Raw genomic sequence first — 21,681 nt, 5'->3', positions numbered from 1 at the left:
TGTGGGGCGAAAAGGAAGGTTGGGGGGGGGGGAAGAAACGGCACGCATAGGGTGACCAGATCACAGCAGTAAAATAGGACCCGCCCCTTCCCCGCTTGGCCCCACCATCACACCCCTCTTCACCCCCTAGCCCCTCGCTGGCTTGCTGCGTCCCTCCTAGTCAGTCCCCCACCCACCACTCACCTCCTTTCACCTTCTCCTTCCCCTGCCAGAAACCCCCATGCCCACCCCTAGAACCCCTGCTGGCTCACTGCTTGCCTCTTTGCCGACCCGCCGTTTGCCCACCCACTCGCCCCCAACTCACCGCTCGCCCCCTCGAACCCCCAAGTATAAAGCCTCATTCAAAGACCCAGAGATCACTATATTACTACACACAGCAGTCAATCAATGCAGTTGTAGATAAATCTCTGCATTGTGCATTTTTGTATAACTTATATATGACTTTGTATTGAACCTTGGTAATATGTTATAGCGGGCCCCTAAGGTAGTATAATTAGGGAAAAAGAAAAATGTCTTTTTGCTAGAAGTAGAATAAGATCTTCCCCCCACTTTGTAATCAGTTGCCCTGTTGAACGAATGAGGTGTGAATGAGGAAGGTGTGGAAGGCAGGCACCTCCAGACAGCTGCAACCCTTGGAGAGGGGCTGGAAGCCAGACCAAGGACAATCAAACTTGTCAAGTGGGCTGATTAGAGAAGAGCAGACATACTGACGGCCAGGAGGGTTAGAAGCAAGCACCTTCCTTTGAGAACACCCGCTTTGCAGCTTTGGGACAACCCCCAGCCCAGAGAAAAGCAGCAAAAAGGACCAAAAGACACAGTCCCAGATTTTGAATCTGGGAGATTTGCCCCCCTCCAGCCACCGACTCGCCACTTGCCTCCTCACCCGCCCCCCAAGTATAAAGCCGCATTCACAGATCCAGGGAGTCACTATATTAATGCACACAGCAGTAAATCAATGCAGTACCAAAAATTAAAATACTGAAAATGGATGCTGGAGGGGGTGTGTGGGGAAGGGGTGGGGGTGCAGGCTCTGGGATGGATTTTGGGTGCTGGTTGCAGGCTCTGGGCTTGGGCAGAGCCTCTGGGTGCAGGAGTGGGGTGTGGGGGAAGGGGGTGGAGTACAGGCTCTGGGATGGAGTTTGGGTGCTGGGTGCAGGCTCAGGGCTGGGGCATGGGTGGGGTGCAGGAGGGTGGAGGGGTGCAGGCTCTGGGAGGGAGTGCAGAGGGCTGGGTGCAGGCTCTGGGACAGAGTTTGGGGGCCGGAGAGGGGGTGTGGGCTCTGGGAGGGGGTGGTGGGTGCTGGGGGGAAGGGGACTGCCGTCACATGTGGCTTCCTTCCTCCCCTGCTGCACCTCGCCATAGCCTCACTGGGGGTGGGGGATGGGGTTGCCCCTTGCCCTGTTTGCAGGAGTGGTGGCTGGGGGTGGGATGAGGGGCGGATCACAGGGTCAAACACTCACCAAAGCCCCAGCAGCTGCTCAGGTGAGTGAGGTCCACTGCCAATGATCCTGTCTCCCACTGGAAGCCCGCTCAGCGTCTCCTCCAGGTGGGTGCCGGGGGTGGGAGGGCTGCAAAGCACGTGTGTGCCTCCTCCCTCCTCCCCTCCTGACGTGCAGCAGCTGGTTGCTCGCCCTCAGCCCTCTGCAGGCCAGCGTCTCTTATTGCCATAGAGGCAGCAGCAGCCGGGAGAGCCACGCAGCTTTCCTTCCGGCAGGGATGCTCCAGCTTTTCTGAACCCCTCGGCTTTGCGCGCCCGAGGCAAGTGCCTCACTTGCCTCGCCCTTGTTACGGCACTGCATCAGACACAATACAACAACCACTGTCAACAGTATTCAAGGGTATACTTTTACAATTCAAAAAAATAATAAGTCTAGAGCAATAATAATTATGATGGGGCCCATAAACGGTATAGAGCAGAATCAGGAAGACAGGAAACTTACTATGTATTATGATGCTCATAAGTATTCTATTACATATGCCTCTCAAGAACGAGGACACTTAAATGACTCATCCTGATTATCACACTTCGCCAAAACCATCAAACTGTGATTGGGATGCTACTGATAATATGGGTAAAATATACAGAAGAGTAATAAGAGCCGAGCAATAGCAATGTGTAGTGATAGATGGACCTACAATAATTGCATGTTCTTCTAATCTTACAATACACCCAAATCAGAACTCTTTATGTGCTATTGTAGCATGATATGTCCCTAAGTGGAGTATAAAAAGTACAAGACTAATACTTATACAATGATATCATAAAATTATTAATCAAACAGAAACTAAATTTTAGATCATTGATCCACCGGGGAGGGACTAGTAGAATAGATATTCAATTTTAATTACGGGCTTAAGTTGTATATAGAAGTCAGTTAAAGCTACAAGTACCTTCGTATGCACATATAATAAAAAATTAGTGCGAGGAAGGAAGTTCAGGTCAAATTTTATTTCACTATTGGTGTGAAGCGGAGGAGGTGAGGAGGTGGAACATGGAGGATCATTGTTCCTCAATTTAATTATCATTTTACTATCTCATTGATATTTAAACTCGAGTCAACTGATATTGGTCCATATGTAGTAAAAGAAGATATTAAGAAACAATTAATAATAGACCCCACCTATTTCCTGAAGAAAGTAACTGTAGATTTAGAACCTATGGCTATTTCGCGTCAGAACCCACAATGTAAAAACTATGTTAGGCCTTTATTTGAAGGATGGAAAAGATGGATGGAAACCCAACTTTTATTGAAAATTCCTACCAATAGAATGAAAAGAAGTTTGGTGGATACAATATTAGGAGGAACATGTACAGGATTGAGAGAAAAAGTGTTGGCTAATAATTAAACTCAATGGGACAACATCTGGGAGCAATGTCTAAACCTCTAGTAACATCTTTAAATGATATAGATATTAGCCATCATCTTATAGCAACTTTGCTTCCTGGTTGGGAAAAGTTACAAAGAGCAGATCATTTGACCATGTTAAACACAGTAGAGGTGTTACAAAGTAATGGCTCTCTAGCACTGGCATGTATACAAGCACAGACTTGAGCCTGGTCTACACTACGACTTTAATTCGGTTTTATCAGCGTTAATTCGAATTTACCCTGCAACCGTCCACACAACGACGCCATTTATTTCGAAATAAAGGACCCTTTAAATCGATTTCTGTACTCCACCCTGAAGAGCGGAGTAGCGCCAAAATCGATTTTAACATTTCGAATTAGGGATAGCGTGGCCGCAATTCGATGGTATTGGCCTCCGGGAGCTATCCCACAGTGCATCATTGTGACCGCTCTGGACAGCAATCTAAACTCGGATGCACTGGCCAGGTAGACAGGAAAAGCCCCGCGAACATTTGAATTTCATTTCCTGTTTGCCCAGCGTGGAGAGCACAGGTGACCACAGATAGCTCATCAGCACAGGTAACCATGCAGGCCGATAATCGAAAAAGAGCACCAGCATGGACCGTGAGGGAGGTACTGGATCTGATCCTGGGAGAGGATTCAGTGCTAGCAGAACTTCGTTCTAAAAGACGAAATGCCAAAACTTTTGAAAAAATCTCCAAGGGCATGATGGAGAGAGGCCACAATAGGGACTCAGATCAGTGCCGCGTGAAAGTCAAGGAGCTCAGACAAGCCTATCAAAAAACAAAGGAGGCAAACGGTCGCTCTGGGTCAGATCCGCGGACATGCCGCTTCTACGCCGAGCTGCATGCAATTCTAGGGGGGGCCGCCACCACTACCCCACCTGTGATCGTGGATTCCGGGTCGGGGATAGTCTCATCAGCTACACCTGAGGATTCTGCCGAAGGGGGAGAGGAGGAGGAGGAGGAGGATGAGCTTGCAGAGAGCACACAGCACTCCGTTCTCCCCAACAGCCAGGATCTTTTTCTCAGCCTGACTGAAGTACCCTCCCAACCCTCCCAAGCCAGTATCCAAGACCCTGACCCCATGGAAGGGACCTCAGGTGAGTTTACCTTTTAAAATATAAAACTTGTTTTAAAAGCAAACGGTTTTTAATGATTACTTTTCCCTGAGGACTTGGGATGCATTCGCGGTCAGTTCAGCTACTGGAAAAGTCTGTTAACGTGTCTGGGGATGGAGCGGAAATCCTCCAGGGACATCTCCATGAAGCTCTCCTGGAGGTACTCCAAAAGCCTTGCCACAAGGTTTCTGGGCAGTGCATCCTTATTCCGTCCTCCATGGTAGGACACTTGACCACGCCATGCTTGCAGCAAGTAATCTGGTATCATTGCCTGACAAAGCCTGGCAGCGTATGGTCCCGGTGTTTGCTGGCATTCAAGCAACATCCGTTCTTTATCTTGTTGTGTAATCCTCAGAAGAGTGATATCACTCATGGTAACCTGGTTGAAATACGGGAACTTAATTAAGGGGACAGAGGTGGCCGTTACTACTGGGCTGTTTGCCTGTGGCTGAAAATAATTCCTTCCCCGCAGTTAGCCAAGCGCAGATGGGAAATTGGCCCTGAGCTTTTCGCGTTTGGCTAGCAGGGATCTTCCCTGTTACCAGCCACGCGGTAGGGGGAGGGGTACCGTGATAATCCCAGAGAATTTATGGCGGGCGGGGGGCAGCGGGGGGGGGGTTAGTTTGGTTCCTGCAGGGATCTTCCCTGATACCAGCCACGCGGTGGGGGGAGGGGTACAGCGATCATCCCAAAGAATTCATGGCGGGGGGGGGGGGGGTTAGTTTGTTTTCTGCTGCTGCTGAATGTTAACAGAAAAACCGCAGCACTCTACGGGCTTTGCTTGGTATGTGGGAAAGGAGGGCGCAGAAGCCGTAAGACAATGGCTTACCATGGCCGCATGCAAGCCGAATTCTGTTGCCCGGACCTGTGATCTCTAGCAGCAAAGCCACAGGCACTCAGTATTAAGAGGCAAAATGCGACCTTGCACAGAAATCACATGTGCTATGTAATGTGAATAGTGTTGGTCACCATGAAAGAGTATAAGCATTGTTCTGCAAAATGTATCTTTTTAAACAATTCTCTCTTTTTTCCCCTCCTTACAGCAGCTGCAAATTCCTCAAGCCTCCCTCCTCCATCCCGAAGGCTATCACAGATAAGGCGTCGTAAGAAGAAGACGCGAGACGAGATGTTTGCAGAAATTATGGAATCCAGCCGCAGTGACAGAGCTCATCTGAATGAGTGGAAGGAAACTGTTTCAAAGTATAGGAAAGAAGCCAGTGAACGTGAGGACAGGAGGGACCAACGTGAGGACATGAGGGACCAACGTGAGGACAGGAGGGACCAACGTGAGGACAGGAGAGATGCTCGAGATGAGAGGTGGCGGCAGGAAGATCAGAGGAGGCAGGATGCAATGCTGGGGCTGCTGCGTGAGCAAATAGACATGCTCCGGCATCTGGTGGAGCTTCAGGAACGGCTGCAGGAAAACAGACTGCCGCTACAGCCCCTGTACCCCCCTCCCCCCTCCCCATGTTCCGTATCCTCCTCACCCAGACGTGTAAGAACGCGGGGGGGAGGCTCCGTACACCTTCCCATTCCACCCCAGTGGACAGCCCAAGCAAAAGGCTGTCATTTTTTTAACCTTTTTTTAGTGGCCTTTTCCTTCCCACCGATCCTCCTCCCAAATCCCACCCGGGTTCCCTCCCTCTTTTTCTAATCTATTAATAAAGAATAAATGATTTTTAAAGATAGTGACTTTATTTGGTTTGAAAGCAAGCTGGGGGAAGGGGGAGGGTGGGTTCCTTACAGAAAATGAGTCAATAAAGGGGGCAGGTTTTCATGAAGGAGAAACAAACAGATATTTCACACTGTAGCCTGGCCAGTCATGAAACTGGTTTTCAAAGCTTCTCTGATGCACAGCGCTTCCTGGTGTGCTCTTCTAATCGCCCTGGTGTCTGGCTGCGAGTAATCAGCAGCCAGGCGATTTGCCTCAGCCTCCCACCCCGCCATAAAGGTCTCCCCCTTACTTTCACAGAGATTGTGGAGCACGCAGCAAGCAGAAATAACAATGGGGAGATTTCTTTGGCTGAGGTCAGAGCGAGTCAATAATGAACGCCAGCGACCTTTTAAACGGCCAAATGCACATTCTACCACCATTCTGCACTTGCTCAGCCTGTAGTTGAACAGCTCCTGACTCCTGTCCAGGCTGCCTGTGTATGGCTTCATGAGCCATGGCATTAAGGGGTAGGCTGGGTCCCCAAGAATAACTATTGGCATTTCAACATCCCCAACGGTTATTTTCTGGTCCGGAAAGTAAGTCCCTTGCTGCAGCCCTTTAAACAGAGTAGTGTTCCTGAAGACACGAGCGTCATGAACCCTTCCCGCCCAGCCCGCGTTGATGTTGGTGAAACGTCCCTTGTCATCCACAAGTGCTTGCAGCACCATTGAAAAGTACCCCTTGCGGTTTATGTACTCGGTGGCTTGGTGCTCCGGTGCCAAGATAGGGATATGGGTTCCATCTATCGCCCCACCACAGTTAGGGAATTCCATTGCAGCAAAGCCATCCACTATGGCCTGCACATTTCCCAGAGTCACTAACTTTCGTAGCAGCACCTGAGTGATTGCTTTGGCTACTTGCATCACAGCAGCCCCCACCGTAGATTTGCCCACTCCAAATTGATTCCCGACTGACCGGTAGCTGTCTGGCGTTGCAAGCTTCCACAGGGCTATCGCCACACGCTTCTCAACTGTGAGGGCTGCTCTCATCTTGGTATTCTGGCGTTTCAGGGCAGGGAACAGCAAGTCACAAAGTTCCATGAAAGTGCCCTTACGCATGCGAAAGTTCCGCAGCCACTGGGAATCGTCCCAGACCTGCAACACTATGCGGTCCCACCAGTCTGTGCTTGTTTCCCTTGCCCAGAATCGGCGTTCCATGGATAGAACCTGCCCCATTAACAACATGATCTCCAAAGCACCGGGGCCCGTGGTTTCACAGAATTCTGTGTCCGTGTCCATGTCCATGTCCTCGTCATGCTTGTCGCTGCGCTGCCGCCGCCGCTGCCTCCTCGCCTCGTTTTTCTGATCCTGGCTCAGCATAAACTCCACGAGAACGCGCGAGGTGTTTACAATGTTCATGACTGCTGTCTTGGGCTGAGCAGGCTCCATGCTTGCCGTGGTATGGAGTCTGCAGTGTTCACCCAGGAAAAAAGGCGCGAAATGGTTGTCTGCCGTCCGTTGCTTTCATGCAGGGAGGGAGGGAGGGAGGGAGGAGGTGAGGCTGTACCCAGAACCACCTGCGACGATGTTTTTTGTCCCATCAGGCACTGGGATCTCAACCCAGAATTCCAATGGGCGCGGGAGACTGCGGGAACTATGGGATAGCTACCCAGAGTGCAACGCTGCAGAAATCGACGCTAGCCCCGGTACTTGGACGCACACCGCCGAATTAATGTGCTTAGTGTGGCCGCATACATTTCGACTTTATACAATCTGTTTCCCAAATTCGAATTATATAAATTCGGATTAATCCCGTAGTGTAGACATACCCTTGGACTAATGATGTGGTGAAAGATATTATATGAGACGGAATGAGTTGCATTTTACCTAGCCTAGAAATAAGAAGTATAATGTGGAAATAAAAACAACAAAGAGTCTGGTGGCACCTTAAAGACTAACAGATTTATTTGGGCATAAGCTTTCGTGAGTAAAAACCTCACTTCTTCAGATGCATAGAGTGAAAGTTACAGATGCAGGCATTATATACTGGCACATGGAGAGCAGGGAGTTACTTCACAAGTGGAGAACCAGTGTTGACAGGGCCAATTCAATCAGGGTGGATGTAGTCCACTCCCAATAATAGATGAGGAGGTGTCAATTCCAGGAGAGGAAAAGCTGCTTCTGTAGTGAGCCAGCCACTCCCAGTCCCTATTCAAGCCCAGATTAATGGTGTTGAATTTGCAAATGAATTTTAGTTCTGCTGTTTCTCTTTGAAGTCTGTTTCTGAAGTTTTTTTGTTCAATGATAGTGACTTTTAAATCTGTAATAGAATGACCAGGGAGATTGAAGTGTTCACTTACTGGCTTGTGTATGTTACCATTCCTGATGTCCGATTTGTGTCCATTTATTCTTTTGCGGAGGGACTGTCCGGTTTGGCCAATGTACATGGCAGAGGGGCATTGCTGGCACATGATGGCATATATGACATTAGTGGATGTGCAGGTGAATGGGCCCCTGATGGTGTGGCTGATGTGATTGGGTCCTCTGATGCTGTTGCCAGAGTAGATATGGGGACAGAGTAGGCAACGAGGTTTGCTACAGGGATAGGTTCCTGGGTTGGTGTTTCTGTGGTGTGGTGTGTAGTTGCTGGTGAGCATTTGCTTCAGGTTGGGGGGTTGTCTGTAAGCGAGGACTGGCCTGCCTCCCAAGGTCTGTGAGAGTGAGGGATCATTTTCCAGGATAGGTTGTAGATCGTGGATAATGCGCTGGAGAGGTTTTAGCTGGGGGCTGTATGTGATGGCCAGTGGTGTTCTGTTATTGTCCTTGTTGGGCCTGTCCTGTAGTAGGTGATTTCTGGGTACCCGTCTTGCTCTGTCAATCTGTTTCCTCACTTCCCCAAGTGGGTATTGTAGTTTTACGAATGCTTGATAAAGATCTTGTAGGTGTTTGTCTCTGTCTGAGGGGTTGGAGCAAATTCGGTTGTATCTTAGGGCTTGGCTGTAGACAATGGATCGTGTGATGTGTCTTGGATGGAAGCTGGAGGCATGTAGGTACGTATAGCGGTCAGTAGGTTTCCGGTATAGGGTGGTGTTTATGTGACCATCACTTATTTGTACTGTAGTGTCCAGGAAGTGGATCTCTTGTGTGGACTGGTCCAGGCTGAGGTTGATGGTGGGGTGGAAATTGTTGAAGTCCAGGTGGAATTCTTCAAGGGCCTCCTTTCCGTGGATCCATATGATGAAGATGTCATCAATGTAGCGCAAGTAGAGGAGGGGCACTAGGGGACGAGAGCTGAGGAAGCGTTGTTCTAAGTCAGCCATAAAAATGTTGGCATACTGTGGGGCCATGCGGGTACCCATAGCAGTGCCACTGACTTGAAGGTATAAGTTGTCCCCAAATCTGAAGTGGTTGTGGGTGAGGACAAATTCACAAAGCTCACCCACCAGGCTTGCTGTCGCCTCATCAGGGATACTGTTCCTGACAGGTTGTAGTCCATCCTCATGTGGAATATTGGTATAAAGTGCTTCTACATCCATGGTGGCCAGGATGGTGTTTTCAGGAAGAACATCAATGCATTGTAGTTTCCTCAGGAAGTCGGTGGTGTCTCGAAGATAGCTGGGAGTGCTGGTAGCATAGGGTCTGAGGAGAGAGTCCAAATAGCCAGACAATCCTGCTGTCAGAGTGCCAATGCCTGAGATGATGTGGCGATGTGGAAATATGCCTCCAAAGCCGAGGGCAGGTCTTCACTACGGGGGGGTGGGGGGGTGGATTTAAGATACGCAAATTCAGCTACGCGAATAGCGTAGCTGAATTCGACCTATCGGAGCCGATTTACCCCGCTGTGAGGACAGCGGCAAAATCAACCTCCGCGGCTCCCCATCGACGGCACTTACTCCCACCTCCGCTGGTGGAGTAAGAGCGTTGATTCGGGGATCGATTGTTGCGTCCCGACGAGACGCGATAATTCGATCCCCGAGAGATCCATTTCTACCCACCGATTCAGGCGGGTAGTGTAGACCTAGCTTGAGAAAAGACTCTATTCTTGGTGGAAGATTGTGAACTTCACATACAATCCTCAATTGAACCAAGCAACTACATATATAATTATGATGTCCGATGCCCATACTTGTTATACCAACAGAATAAAAACCAGCAGGATCTTATTAAGAGGGATAAGGCAAAGATGCCACATTTATTGTAAATATAATGATAAAGCAAAAGATAAAAGTAAACAACGTTGTTTGACTACTTATTCCTTATATACAAACACACACACATATATATAGAGAGAGATTAATTCACACAATCATTCATTCACATTCTGTATAGGTGTTATAGTTACCAGCCTAGAAGTTGCTCATGCCAAGTTACTGGCCAGGTATCTTGGTCATGAGGATGGAGCCGAGTCTGTGTAGATGCACCTGATGCTCCTGGAGGTTGGCAGCAGAACCAGAGACTCAAAATCCTCAGTCTTGAGAGTCCATTCTTATAGGAATTAATTCCTATGTTAGTCTATGGGAGCTGTTTCATTCTGCTGTTGCTGACTCAATCAGCAGATGGCACATTCCTGGGCACGTTCCTGGTGGCTCCAAACTGTCCAAAGTTTGTGTTTCTCATCCTTCCAGGTGATGGGGTGGATCCCAGTTTACCCTCCGGGGGTTCTGGTGGTCCACTTTACACATTCTTCGGCCGATGGATACTCCCTTTCTAGGCTGGCACCTCCCTAACCATTCATGTACATCAAGCATTCATCAACATACATTCCATAACTTAACCATATTTTAATTTACTGTCTCCACCACTTTCAGGGTGTGTGCTAATTCATTTGAGACTCCCAGCCCTTTAATCTCAGAGGGTGGAGGTCTAGGAGCCGTTGCTGTTACAATGAAGTGAAAGTCACTTAACGGCTTATAGTGTTTGTTTACATTGTATCAATTACTTCAAGAACAAAGTCAATTAACTTGTTTGTAAGTTTTACATAGTAATAAAGTATCTTTCACAGGATAGATACAATCAATGGTTTCTACAAACAGTAGCTTACAAGTTTTAACAGAAGACCCAAGAGATTTTTGTACTTGGTGAAACTGTTGGATTTTAAAGTGTGGGGGACAAATTATTGGGGGGGTCACTGTCACTTGGGGGAATCACTGTTAGTACCTTCTTTAATATCCGTACATACTGAATGGATATCTCCTATTGCATCACTTGGGTTAAACGTTAACACCAGTGTGACGCAACCAATAAAACACAAACTCTCAGTGATAAAATCAGACATGGAAAACTGTTGAACTTAATTGAATGGAAGAATGCAGACTTGTGTATGTTTGTAATAACGATGCAATTCAACCTTACGATGTATGTTTAAATAAAGAAAGAGGGAAATGTCACCATCAGCTAGATCCTTTTCCATTAAATGGATCAGTTATCGTATATGTCGGAAGAAAATGTGTATGTATCAGAAGCTGGAGTACATTGTTTAAAGTAAATCATATATATAGTGTAACTCATGACCCTCATGAGAACAAATGCATATATAATATCACTTCTGTAACTGGCCACGATTTCAAGTTCACCCTGCCTGAAACTGAAAATGAGGAGATCAATGACCAATACCAACTTTGTAGGAGAATAGCCCCAATACCTTTAGGATTAGATATAAATTTAGTAAAGGAATTGGTAAGCCATCTTGAACTACAAAAGCAGTTATGAAAAGCTCAGGAAAATGCACAAAGAGTTATAATTGCTGTCCACAACTCTACCAAGAAAATTGAATAATTGAACATATCAAAGATATTACAAAACACAGCTGGTGGGAAGTGTTTTGGGGATTATCTCCCACAGCTACAAAATTCTTGAACATAATTTTACATCTTACTGTCATAGTTTTGGCATTGCAAGCAATAATGACTATGATGCTCATTATTTTGGTGTGCTGGAAAGGAAGGAAATTCAGGCAACTAATGCATATGTAGACACCCAACCTTAAAAGAAATTACTATGGCACACAGATGAGTGTGATCAAAGTGAGAATCGGGAAGGATGAGGGATTGTGCCAGTATGAAGATATGTTGGCTCAGTTTCCTGCAAAGGAAAGCCTTGAGCCTACACTGGACAAAACCACACACTCCTTGAACTCACAAGATTATGAAATGCTGAATCTGTAAATGAGTTTACGAGTTCAGCAAGGAAGGGACCATAGAGGGAGATTTTTACTTTGAATGTTCTAGGATATCCGGAAGCACCCTAATAGAAGCTTGCAAAAAAACCTTGGAATGGGTTTAAAGATCGTGAAATTACATTTCTCCTAATTGTACTTAGAAAGAGTAGTGACAGTACTAGGATCCTTTAGTTTGCATCAAATAGTAATTAGTTTTAAGATTAAGGCTCTAATTAAGTAGAAATTAATGATAGTTTTAATTTAGAAAATCCAATATGGTGGACCAAAATGGCAGATATGGGGATGATATAGTAGGGGGAATGATCTTCCAGAACTTTCTAGAACCTTCTAGAAACTTCCAAATTCCAAGATGGTGTCATGGGGGTGAAGTCACATGTGAGTACATGTGACCAAGCACATGTAAGTACACATGAGCTAGGCAGCTGGCTAAGAAAATATCACCCCATTGAAACAGCAACCAATCAGAGGGTGAGAGAATGTAACGCCACTGAAAGGCGACCAATCAGAGACATGCTGCATAGGCTGGAACTTATATATAAGGCCGTCAGCCAGCAGGCTGAAGTTGTAGTGGGTTTGGGATCCTTAAGAAGAACAGAAGCTGCGAGGCTCCTCTGAAGAAAAGAAGCCATCTGAATAACATCTACCTGGAAAGAAGAAGGTTTTAGCTAGACTTTGGGCACGGTCTTGTGAGGCTTTGGGTGGAAGTTGCTTTGGGGTTCTGAAGAGCTGCCGCCTGCAAGAAGCCTCAAACAGCAGAAGCAGCAGCTGCAGAGGCAGCTAGAGAACCCTGAGGTTGCCCTGGCAACGGCTGCTATAGCAGCCAAGCCAGCAGCCTCTGCCAGCAGCAGCTCTATAACTGCCACTGGAAGGCAACCGTCATTTCCTCAGTTGCCTGCCAAAACCAGCTTTGGCAGCAACTGGAGAGAGAAACAACACCCCTGACACCCACCTCGATTTTAGACAGAGCAGAAGGACCTTCAGGGTTCAAGAAGTACTCGAGACCGGTAGAAGTAGTGTAAGAATGTGTGGGTTTTGCCTGTAAATAAAGCTGGATACCAGTAGTCTGAGTGAGATCTTCCCCTACCCATCCAATAGCCACTTGGCCAGTGCCTATTGGATGCTAAATGTTAATGTTACATGTTAAATGTTAATATTAGTGTTCAGCGAATGATTACATTGTTATACGATATATATAGTCTGTGCTGTTATTTGCTGTGCCTTCTTGCTTTTCTGTAACTACCAAATTCTTTCAATAAATGATTATTTTGGTTTTCAAAGAATTTCTGCTTGTGTGTGTGTCAATCCTTAAGTGGAAGGAAGTATCTGTGTCCTTTCTGGGGACAGCAAGACTAGTTTGCTCTGGGGAGCACTCTGCAGGTCAGAGACAAGCCCCCTGGGAAAACCCTAGCAATTTCTTTAGGGCGGGCCACAACCTTATTTACCCTTTGGTTAGACAAACTTATAGGTAATTTAGTTGGCGTCTAAATTCTTAGGGTAACAGCTGAGGAAACAGAATGGCCCAATTGGCCAGCACATGTACTGGAGATTGCACAGAAGCATAAAGAGGTTTGGGCCACCAATAATACAGAATGTGGGAAAATTAACGCAGAAGTTCTAATTACTGGACCTGATCCCCAACCCCAAAAGCAGTATAAGTATCCCAAAGAAGCAGAACCAAGTCTAATGAGACTATTCAAGGGCTCTTGGAGCAAGGGATTATAATAGAACAACAAAGTACAAATAATGCAACCATTTGGCTGGCTCTGAAAGCAGATGGTAAAACCTGGAGATTGACCATTGATTCAGACCACTGAACAAGGTAACTCCAATGACTGCCCCAGTGGTAGCTAAATATCCAGAAGTAATAGCCTCTAATATGGGAGGAGCCCAGAAGTTTATGGTTCTAAATTTGACAAATGCATGCTTTGCTATACCTTTACATCAAGATTCTTGGTATAAGTTTGCATTTACGTTTCAAGGACAGCAGTGTAATGAAAGATTTTGCTTTGAATCCTCTGAGATACCTTGCAGCACCTTAACAGAGGCGTGCAGAAAAACCTCGGAAGGGGTTTAAAGACACCGTAAAAATCACTTCTCCCAATCAGCATAATTAAGGGGGTGTCGGTAGCAGGACACTTTGACTTGCATAAAACAGCAGTTAATTTTAAGATTAAGATTTTAGATAAGTAGAAATTAATTATAGTTTTAAATTAGAAAATCCAACATGGCGGATCAAAATGGCAGAGACAGGGATGACGTAGTTTAAATTTAGAGAGTGGAAAATTCAATCTTCAGAGGGAGGACCTTTGCTTTACTAAAAATGGGTCAGAGGGAAGAGCTGTATCCAAGATGGTGTCAGAGGGAGGAGCTTAGCTTTCTAAAGATAGCATCATGGGGGAAGAGCTCTGTATCTAAAAATAGGATGACGTCAGGGGAGGAGCTAGAAGCTGATTGGCTGAGATGAGCTGACCTTGAGAGAGCAACCAGTATATAAGGCCGACAGCTAGCAGGCTGAAGTGTAGTGGGTTTGAGGCTTTGTGGAAGAACAGAAGCTACCTGAAGAGAACAGATAGCTCCAGAAAAAGCAGCTACCTGGAAAACGAGGGTTACCATACATCCAGATTTTCCCGGACATGTCCAGCTTTTTGGTCCTCAAATCCCCGTCTGGGAGGAATTTCCAAAAAGCTGAACATGTCCGGGAAAATAGGGAGGCATGGTAAGGGGACCTGCGAGTGGCTGCAGCAAAACTTATAACTCCCGCGATCTGCCGATTTGCGGGGGCACAGAGGCAGCGGGCAGCATCCGAGCGCACAACTGTCTCCTCCCCGGGCTCCAACTTTCCCGGCTCCCGCCGCTCTCCACCGTGGGCCGGGGCCGAAGCAACTTCCCCGGCTGGGGGCGCAGGGGCTGGAGGTATGGGGGCTGCATGGCAAACCCTGAAGCCGATAGCGCTCGGGCAAAAGATGCTCGGCTCTTCAGCTGCACAGAGTTGAGGTGTCTCCAAGCAGCAGCAGCCACCACCGCTGCAGGCGAATCTGACTGCAGCTCGCAGCCTGCTGGAGCCCGCTCTAAGGTAAACCCGGGACTGGGGCAGGGATGCCAGCAAAGCTGGGAGTACCATGCGCCGCTGATTGCACAGGAGGGGGGCAGCGCTGGGGAAGCTGCTCCGAGGAGTCGCCAAGAAGCACTGACTGCAGTGGGGGAGGAGGGGAGGGCAGTGTAAAAAAGGCAGGAGCGTGCAGAGGGATCGGAGCTCTGGCTGCGATGGGCATCGGGCTGCCTTGCCTGCAAGTGGATCAGAGCTCCCGGGGCTGGGGTGTGCTGTATGACGCTCAGCTCCCCATTTGTGATGAGAAACAGCAGTGTGGTGGATCATTGCAAAATTCCTACCCAATTAGAGCTGCGGGGGCAGGGCTTGCAGGTGCTGGCTCCGACAGCTCCCATTGGAGCTTTCCCCAGCCAATGGGAGCCACTGAGGTTGGCTTGTGGTGGGCGCAGCACATGGAGACGCTGACTGCCCCTGATCCTAGGAGCAAACACAATGCCAAAACGAAAGTGTAAATTCACTGCAGAACTGAAGACGAAATTCCTGTGTTTTCGAAGTGGCAGAGATGAATGGGAAGCTGAGTGCATGGTATGTAGACTGGTACTTACGTCTCTGTGAAAAATAAAGGTGCTAATGATTTACAAACTCATGTGGACTCAGACAAGCACAAAAAAGCAGTTCGAGGAGAGAGCTCATCAACAAAATTGACAGATTATTTTGTAAAACCAGGCAGCGAATCAGAGGATGCTGTTACTGTAGCAGAAGGTGCATTTGCATTTCACACTGTTAAGCATCATAATAGCTTTAAGTCAATGGACTGCACATCTGTCTTGTTGAAGAAGACATTCCCTAATTCTGAAGTAGCACGGAAATTTTCAAGTGCTAGAACCAAGACAGAAGCAATTGTTATCTCTGTGCTTGCACTGCATTCTGTTGATGTTGTTCTGAAAACGTTTGAAGAAAATGACATAGCTTACTGTGGAATTGCTACAGATGGAAGCAATCACGGTTCAGTGAAAATATTTCCAGTAATTATTCAGTATTTCAACTGGAAGAATGGCGGTTTGCAGTCAAAATTGATTGAGGTCCAGAACACACCTAATGAGACTGCCAACACGATTGCTCATTACATAAAAGAAACACTTGAAAAAAATGGTTTGTTCAAGAAGCGTATTGCATTTACAGGTGACAAATGCAATACAATGTTTGGAGGACTCCGGCGTGATGAAGATGTAAAGAATATGTTTGCAAATTTAAAGAAGTTGTTGCAGAAGAGAACATTAATTGGTGTGGGTTGCCCAGCACACATTTTGAACAACTGTGTTCACCATGCAGCAGAAAGAATGAACGTTGACATTGCGAACATTATTTTTAAAATGTACCAATACTTTCATATCTACACTGTCCAAACTGAGCGGCTGAAGAAGTACTGTGAGTTTGTTGATGTTGAATACAGAAAGGTGCTTTCTCATAGCAAGACATGATGGCTGTCATTATTTCCAGGCATTACAAGGCTGATACAGATGTTTCCGGCCTTGAAGTCATTCTTTCTATCACAGGACAAACCACCTATAGAGCTTAAGACATTTTTTGAGTATGAATTAAGTGAGATTTACCTCTGGCACATGCATTCACTCATGAGTGTATTCCAAACTTACATCCAAGAAATCAAAAGGGAAAGCAATTCTGTCGTGGAAGTGCTGAACAGTTTGAACTCGGTTCACACAATCCTTCTTGAACGCAAGACTCACAACTTTATGTCCCTGAAAGTTAAGGGACTACTGGCACAAAAGCGCATGGAAGGAATTGATAAAGAGTGTGACAAATTATGTGCTGAAGTAAATAATATGTACAGCAGATGCTTAGAATATTTGGAGTTGTGGCTTAGACCCCTGGAAGACTTCTCTTGTTTCAGTTGGGCCTGGTCTACACTACGAGTTTAGGTCGACTTTAGCAGCGTTAAATCGAAATAAGCCTGGACACGTTCACACAATGAAGCCCTTTCTTTCGACTTAAGGGACCCTTTAAACCGGTTTCTTTACTCCACCTCCGACGAGGGGATTAGCGATAAAATTGGCCTTAGCGGGTCGGAATTGGGGTAGTGTGGACGGAATTCGACGTTATTGGCCTCCGGGAGCTATCCCACAGTGCTTCATTGTGACCGCTCTGGACAGCACTCTCAACTCAGATGCACTGACCAGGTAGACAGGAAAAGCCCCGCGAACGTTTGAATTTCATTTCCTGTTTGCCCAGCGTGGAGAGCACAGGGGACCACACAGAGCTCATCAGCACAGGTAACCGTGATGGAGTCCCAGGATCGCAAAAGAGCTCCATCATGGACCAAACGGGAGGTACGGGATCTGCTCGCCATATGGGGAGATGAATCAGTGCTAGCTGAACTCCGTAGCAGTAAAAGAAATGGCAAAATATTAGAAAAGGTCTCCAAGGCCATGAAGGCCATAACAGGGACGCACAACAGTGCCGCGTGAAAATTAAGGCGCTAAGGCAAGCCTACCACAAAGCCAGAGAGGCAAACGGAAGGTCCGGGGCACAGCAGCAAACATGCCGCTTCTACGCGGAGCTGCATGCCATGCTAGGGGGTGCAGCCACCACTACCCAAACCGTGTGCTATGACTCCTTCACTGGAGAAACACACAGGGAAGAGGGTTCGGGGTACGAGGAAAAGGAGGAAGAAGATAATGTGGACAGCTCACAGCAGCAAGGAAGCAGAGAAACCGGTTTCCCCAACAGCCAGGATATGTTTATCACCCTGGACCTGGAGCCAGTACCCCCCAACTCACCCAAGGCGTGCTCCCAGACCCTGAGGGCACACCGGGGACCTCTGGTGAGTGTACCTTTGTAAATATTACACATGGTTTAAAAGCAAGCGTGTTTAATGATTAATTTGCTCTGGCAATCGCGGCCAGTACAGCTACTGGAAAAGTCTGTTAACGTGTATGGGGATGGAGCGGAAATCCTCCAGGGACATCTCCAGAAAGCTCTCCTTCATGTACTCCCAAAGCCTTTGCAAAAGGTTTCTGGGGAGGGCTGCCTTATCCCATCCACCATGGTAGGACACTTTACCACGCCAGGCCAGTAGCACGTAGTCTGGAATCATTGCATAACAAAGCATGGCAGCGTATGGTCCCGGTGTTTGCTGGCATGCAGACAACATCCATTCCTTATCGCTCTTTGTTATCCTCAGGAGAGTGATATCATTCAAGGTCACCTGGTTGAAATGGGGTGATTTTATTAAGGGGACATTCAGAGGTGCCCGTTCCTGCTCGGCTGAACAGAAATTTCCCCCGCTGTTAGCCACGCGGTGGGGGGGAGGGGTGAAGTGATCATCCCAGAGAATTGGGTGTTGTGGGGGGGGGGGGGATTAGTTGGGTTTGTGCTGCATGTTAACCCGGGAACCGCAGCCCCTCCTTTTACATTGCAAACCCATTTTAAATGGCCAACCCAACGGGTGCTTGCTATGGGAAATGAGGGTGCTACTGTTTGAAACCATTCCCACATGTTAAGAAGGTGAAAAAAGACTGTGGCTTACCATGGCTGCCTGCAAGCCGAAATCTGTTGCCTGGCACTGCGTGAGTGATCTCTCACACCAAATCGGCAGGCCCTCAATATAAGAGGAAAAATGCGACCTTGTAACGAAAGCACATGTGCTGTGTAATATGAACAGCAAAATTTAATGTGAAAGAGTGTACCCATTGTTCTCTAAAATGTGTCTTTTTTAACCACCTCTCCCTTCTCCTCCACCAGCTGCAAATGTTTCTCCTTCACAGAGGCTAGTGAAGATTAGAAGGAGAAAACGGCAGACTCGGGATGACATGTTCACAGAGCTCCAGATGTCCTCCCACGCTGAAAGAGCACAGCAGAATGTGTGGAGGCAGTCAATGTCAGACTACAGAAAAGCACAGTATGAACGAGAGGAGAGGTGGTGGGCTGAATCGCGGGATGAACAGAGCAAGTGGCGGGCTGAAGATGATAGGTGGCGTCAGCTTGCAGACAGAAGGCAAGAGTCGATGCTCCGGCTGCTGGAGCATCAAACTGATATGCTCCAGCGTATGGTTGAGCTGCAGGAAAAGCAGCAGGAGCAGAGACCGCCGCTACAACCCCTGTGTAACCAACAGCCCTCCTCCCCAAGTTCCATAGCCTCCTCACCCAGACGCCCAAGAACACGGTGGGGGGGCCTCCGGCCACCCAGTCACTCCACCAGATGATTGCCCGAGCATCAGAAGGCTGGCCTTCAATAAGAGTTAAAGTTTTAAACTACAGTGTGTCCTTTTCCTTCCCTCCTCCCCCACTCATCCCAGGCTACCTTGGCAATTATCCCCCTAGTTGTGTGCTGAATTAATAAAGAATGTATGAATGTGAAGTAACAATGACTTTATTGCCTCTGCAAGCGGTGCTCGAAGGGGGAGGGGAGGGTGGGGTTTTTGGTTTACAGGGAAGCAGAGTGAACCGGGTGGGGGGGTGGGGCAGAGGGTTCATCAAGGAGAAACAAACAGAAGTTTCACACCTTAGCCTGGCCAGTCACAAAACTCGTTTTCAAAGCTTCTCTGATGCGCACCGCGCCCTGCTGTGCTCTTCTAACCGCCCTGGTGTCTGGCTGCGCATCATCAGCGGCCAGGCGATGTGCCTCAACCTCCCACCCCAACATAAATGTCTCCCCCTTACTCTCACAGATATTGTGGCACGCACAGCAAGCAGCAATAACAATGGGGATATTCTTTTCACTGAGGTCTGAGCGAGTCAGTAAGCTGCGCCAGCGCGCTTTTAAACGTCCAAATGCACATTCCACCACCATTCGGCACTTGCTCAGCCTGTAGTTGAACAGGTCCTGACTACTGTCCAGGCTGCCTGTGTGCGGCTTCATGAGCCATGGCATTAAGGGGTAGGCTGGGTCCCCAAGGATAACGATAGGCATTTCAACATCCCCAACGGTTATTTTCTGGTCCGGGAAGAAAGTCCCTTCCTCCAGCTTTCGAAACAGAGCAGAGTTCCTGAAGACGCGAGCATCATGTACCTTTCCCGGCCATCCCACGTTGATGTTGGTGAAACGTCCCTTGTGATCCACCAGGGCTTGCAGCAGCATTGAAAAGTACCCCTTGAGGTTTATGTACTTGGTGGCTTGGTGCTCCGGTGCCAAGATAGGGATATGGGTTCCGTCTATGGCCCCACCACAGTTTGGGAATCCCATTTCAGCAAAACCATCCACTATGGCCTGCACGTTTCCCAGAGTCACTACCCTTGATATCACCAGGTCTTTCATTGCCCTGGCAACTTGGATCACAGCACCCCCATAGTAGATTTGCCCACTCCAAATTGATTCCCGACTGACCGGTAGCTGTCTAGCGTTGCAAGCTTCCACAGGGTTATCGCCACTCGCTTCTCAACTGTGAGGGCTGCTCTCATCCTGGTATACTGGCGCTTCAGGGCAGGTGAAAGCACATCACAAAGTTCCATGAAAGTGCCCTTACGCATGCGTAAGTTTCGCAGCCACTGGGAATCGTCCCACACCTGCAGCACGATGCGGTCCCACCAGTCTGTGCTGGTTTCCCGGGCCCAGAATCGGCGTTCCATGGTATGAACCTGCCCCAGTAACACCAGGATTTCCACATTGCTGGCGCCTGTACTTTGTGAGAGGTCTATGTCCATGTCAATTTCGTCATCACTCTCGTCACAATCACCCCCTCGGCTGGTCCTGGTTTTGCTTTAGCATGTCCTGGCTCTGCATATACTCCAGGACAATACGCGTGGTGTTCATAGTGCTCATAATTGCCGCTGTGATCTGAGCGGGCTCCATGATCCCAGTGCTATGGCGTCTGGTCTGAAAAAAGGCGCGAAACTAGTATCTGACGGAGGGAGGGAGAGAGGGAGGGACGAGTGACGACATGGCGTACAGGTACAGGGAATTAAAATCAACAAAGGTGGCTGTGCATCACGGAGAAACACAAACAACTATCACACAGAATGGCCCCCCCCAAAGATTAAACTCAAAACCCTGGGTTTAGCAAGCCGTTGATTTCACGGAGGGAGGGGGAAGCAAATGAATACAGAACAAATCTATTTTTTACATCTTAAGCTGGCAGACGACGGTGCAGCATGACTGATAGCCCTCAGCATGTTCTGGGTGCTTGGCAGAAAATACTGGGCGCTTGGCAGAAAATAGCATACTATGACTGATAGCCATCATCGTCGAGACTGCCCAGGTCCCCATGATTGACAGCCACTGCAGTACGATGACAACGGATACCAGTTGTAATATACCATCTTCTACCAAAAGGCAAGGGGCTGCTGTTGTGTGCAATGCAGCCCCACGTCTGCCAGCCCCACGTCTGCCAGCACCCAGATCGCCGATGAAGGCTACCATTCATACTGCACCGTCTACTGCCAAAAGGCAATTAGCTGCTGCTGTGTAGCAATGCAGTACCACGTCTGCCGGCACCCAGAGGACATATGGTGACGGTGAGCTGAGCTGAGCTGAGCGGGCTCCATGCTTGGCGTGGTATGTTGTCTGCACAGGTAACCCAGGTAAAAAGGCGCGAATCGATTGTCTGCCGTTGCTCTGATGGAGGGGGAGGTGCCTGACGACACGTACCCAGAAGCCCCCGCGACACTGTTTTGCATCATTCAGGCATTGGGATCTCAACCCAGAATTCCACTGGGCGGCGGAGACTGAGGGAACTGTGGGATAGCTACCCATAGTGCAACGCTCCGGAAGTTGACGCTAGCCTCGGTACTGTGGACGCGGTCCACCGACTTCATGCACTTAGAGCATTTTATGTGGGGGGGGACACACAGTCGGC

General features: G+C 48.1%; 2 protein-coding genes across 4 annotated transcripts in view; one reads left to right on the top strand and one right to left on the bottom strand.

Moving 5' to 3' along the window:
• The window catches only part of FAM151B (family with sequence similarity 151 member B), a 69,893-nt gene that overhangs the window by 7,027 nt on the left and 41,185 nt on the right, over window positions 1–21,681 (bottom strand). The window contains exon 7 of one of the 3 annotated variants that reach the window (XM_065550145.1): window positions 1,653–1,793. The exons of the other annotated variants lie outside the window; for them this stretch is intronic. Coding sequence (XP_065406217.1) covers window positions 1,786–1,793 — 8 coding nt within the window. The 3' untranslated portion in view covers window positions 1,653–1,785. Of the gene's footprint in view, window positions 1–1,652; window positions 1,794–21,681 lie in introns of those variants that run through there. 3 annotated transcript variants of the gene reach the window in all.
• Window positions 3,282–5,658, top strand: LOC135972372 (pre-mRNA-splicing factor CWC22 homolog). The gene is made up of 2 exons (XM_065550147.1): window positions 3,282–3,971; window positions 5,033–5,658. The coding sequence occupies exons 1-2, from the start codon at window positions 3,434–3,436 to the stop codon at window positions 5,641–5,643; spliced, it is 1,149 nt and encodes a 382-aa protein (XP_065406219.1). The 5' UTR covers window positions 3,282–3,433; the 3' UTR covers window positions 5,644–5,658.

This window comes from Chrysemys picta, chromosome 6 (genome assembly GCF_011386835.1).
Source record: "Chrysemys picta bellii isolate R12L10 chromosome 6, ASM1138683v2, whole genome shotgun sequence".
In the NCBI taxonomy this organism is placed as follows: Eukaryota; Metazoa; Chordata; order Testudines; family Emydidae; genus Chrysemys; species Chrysemys picta.
Note: the sequence above shows the minus strand (reverse complement) of the source record. Positions and strands in the feature narration are given on the sequence as shown.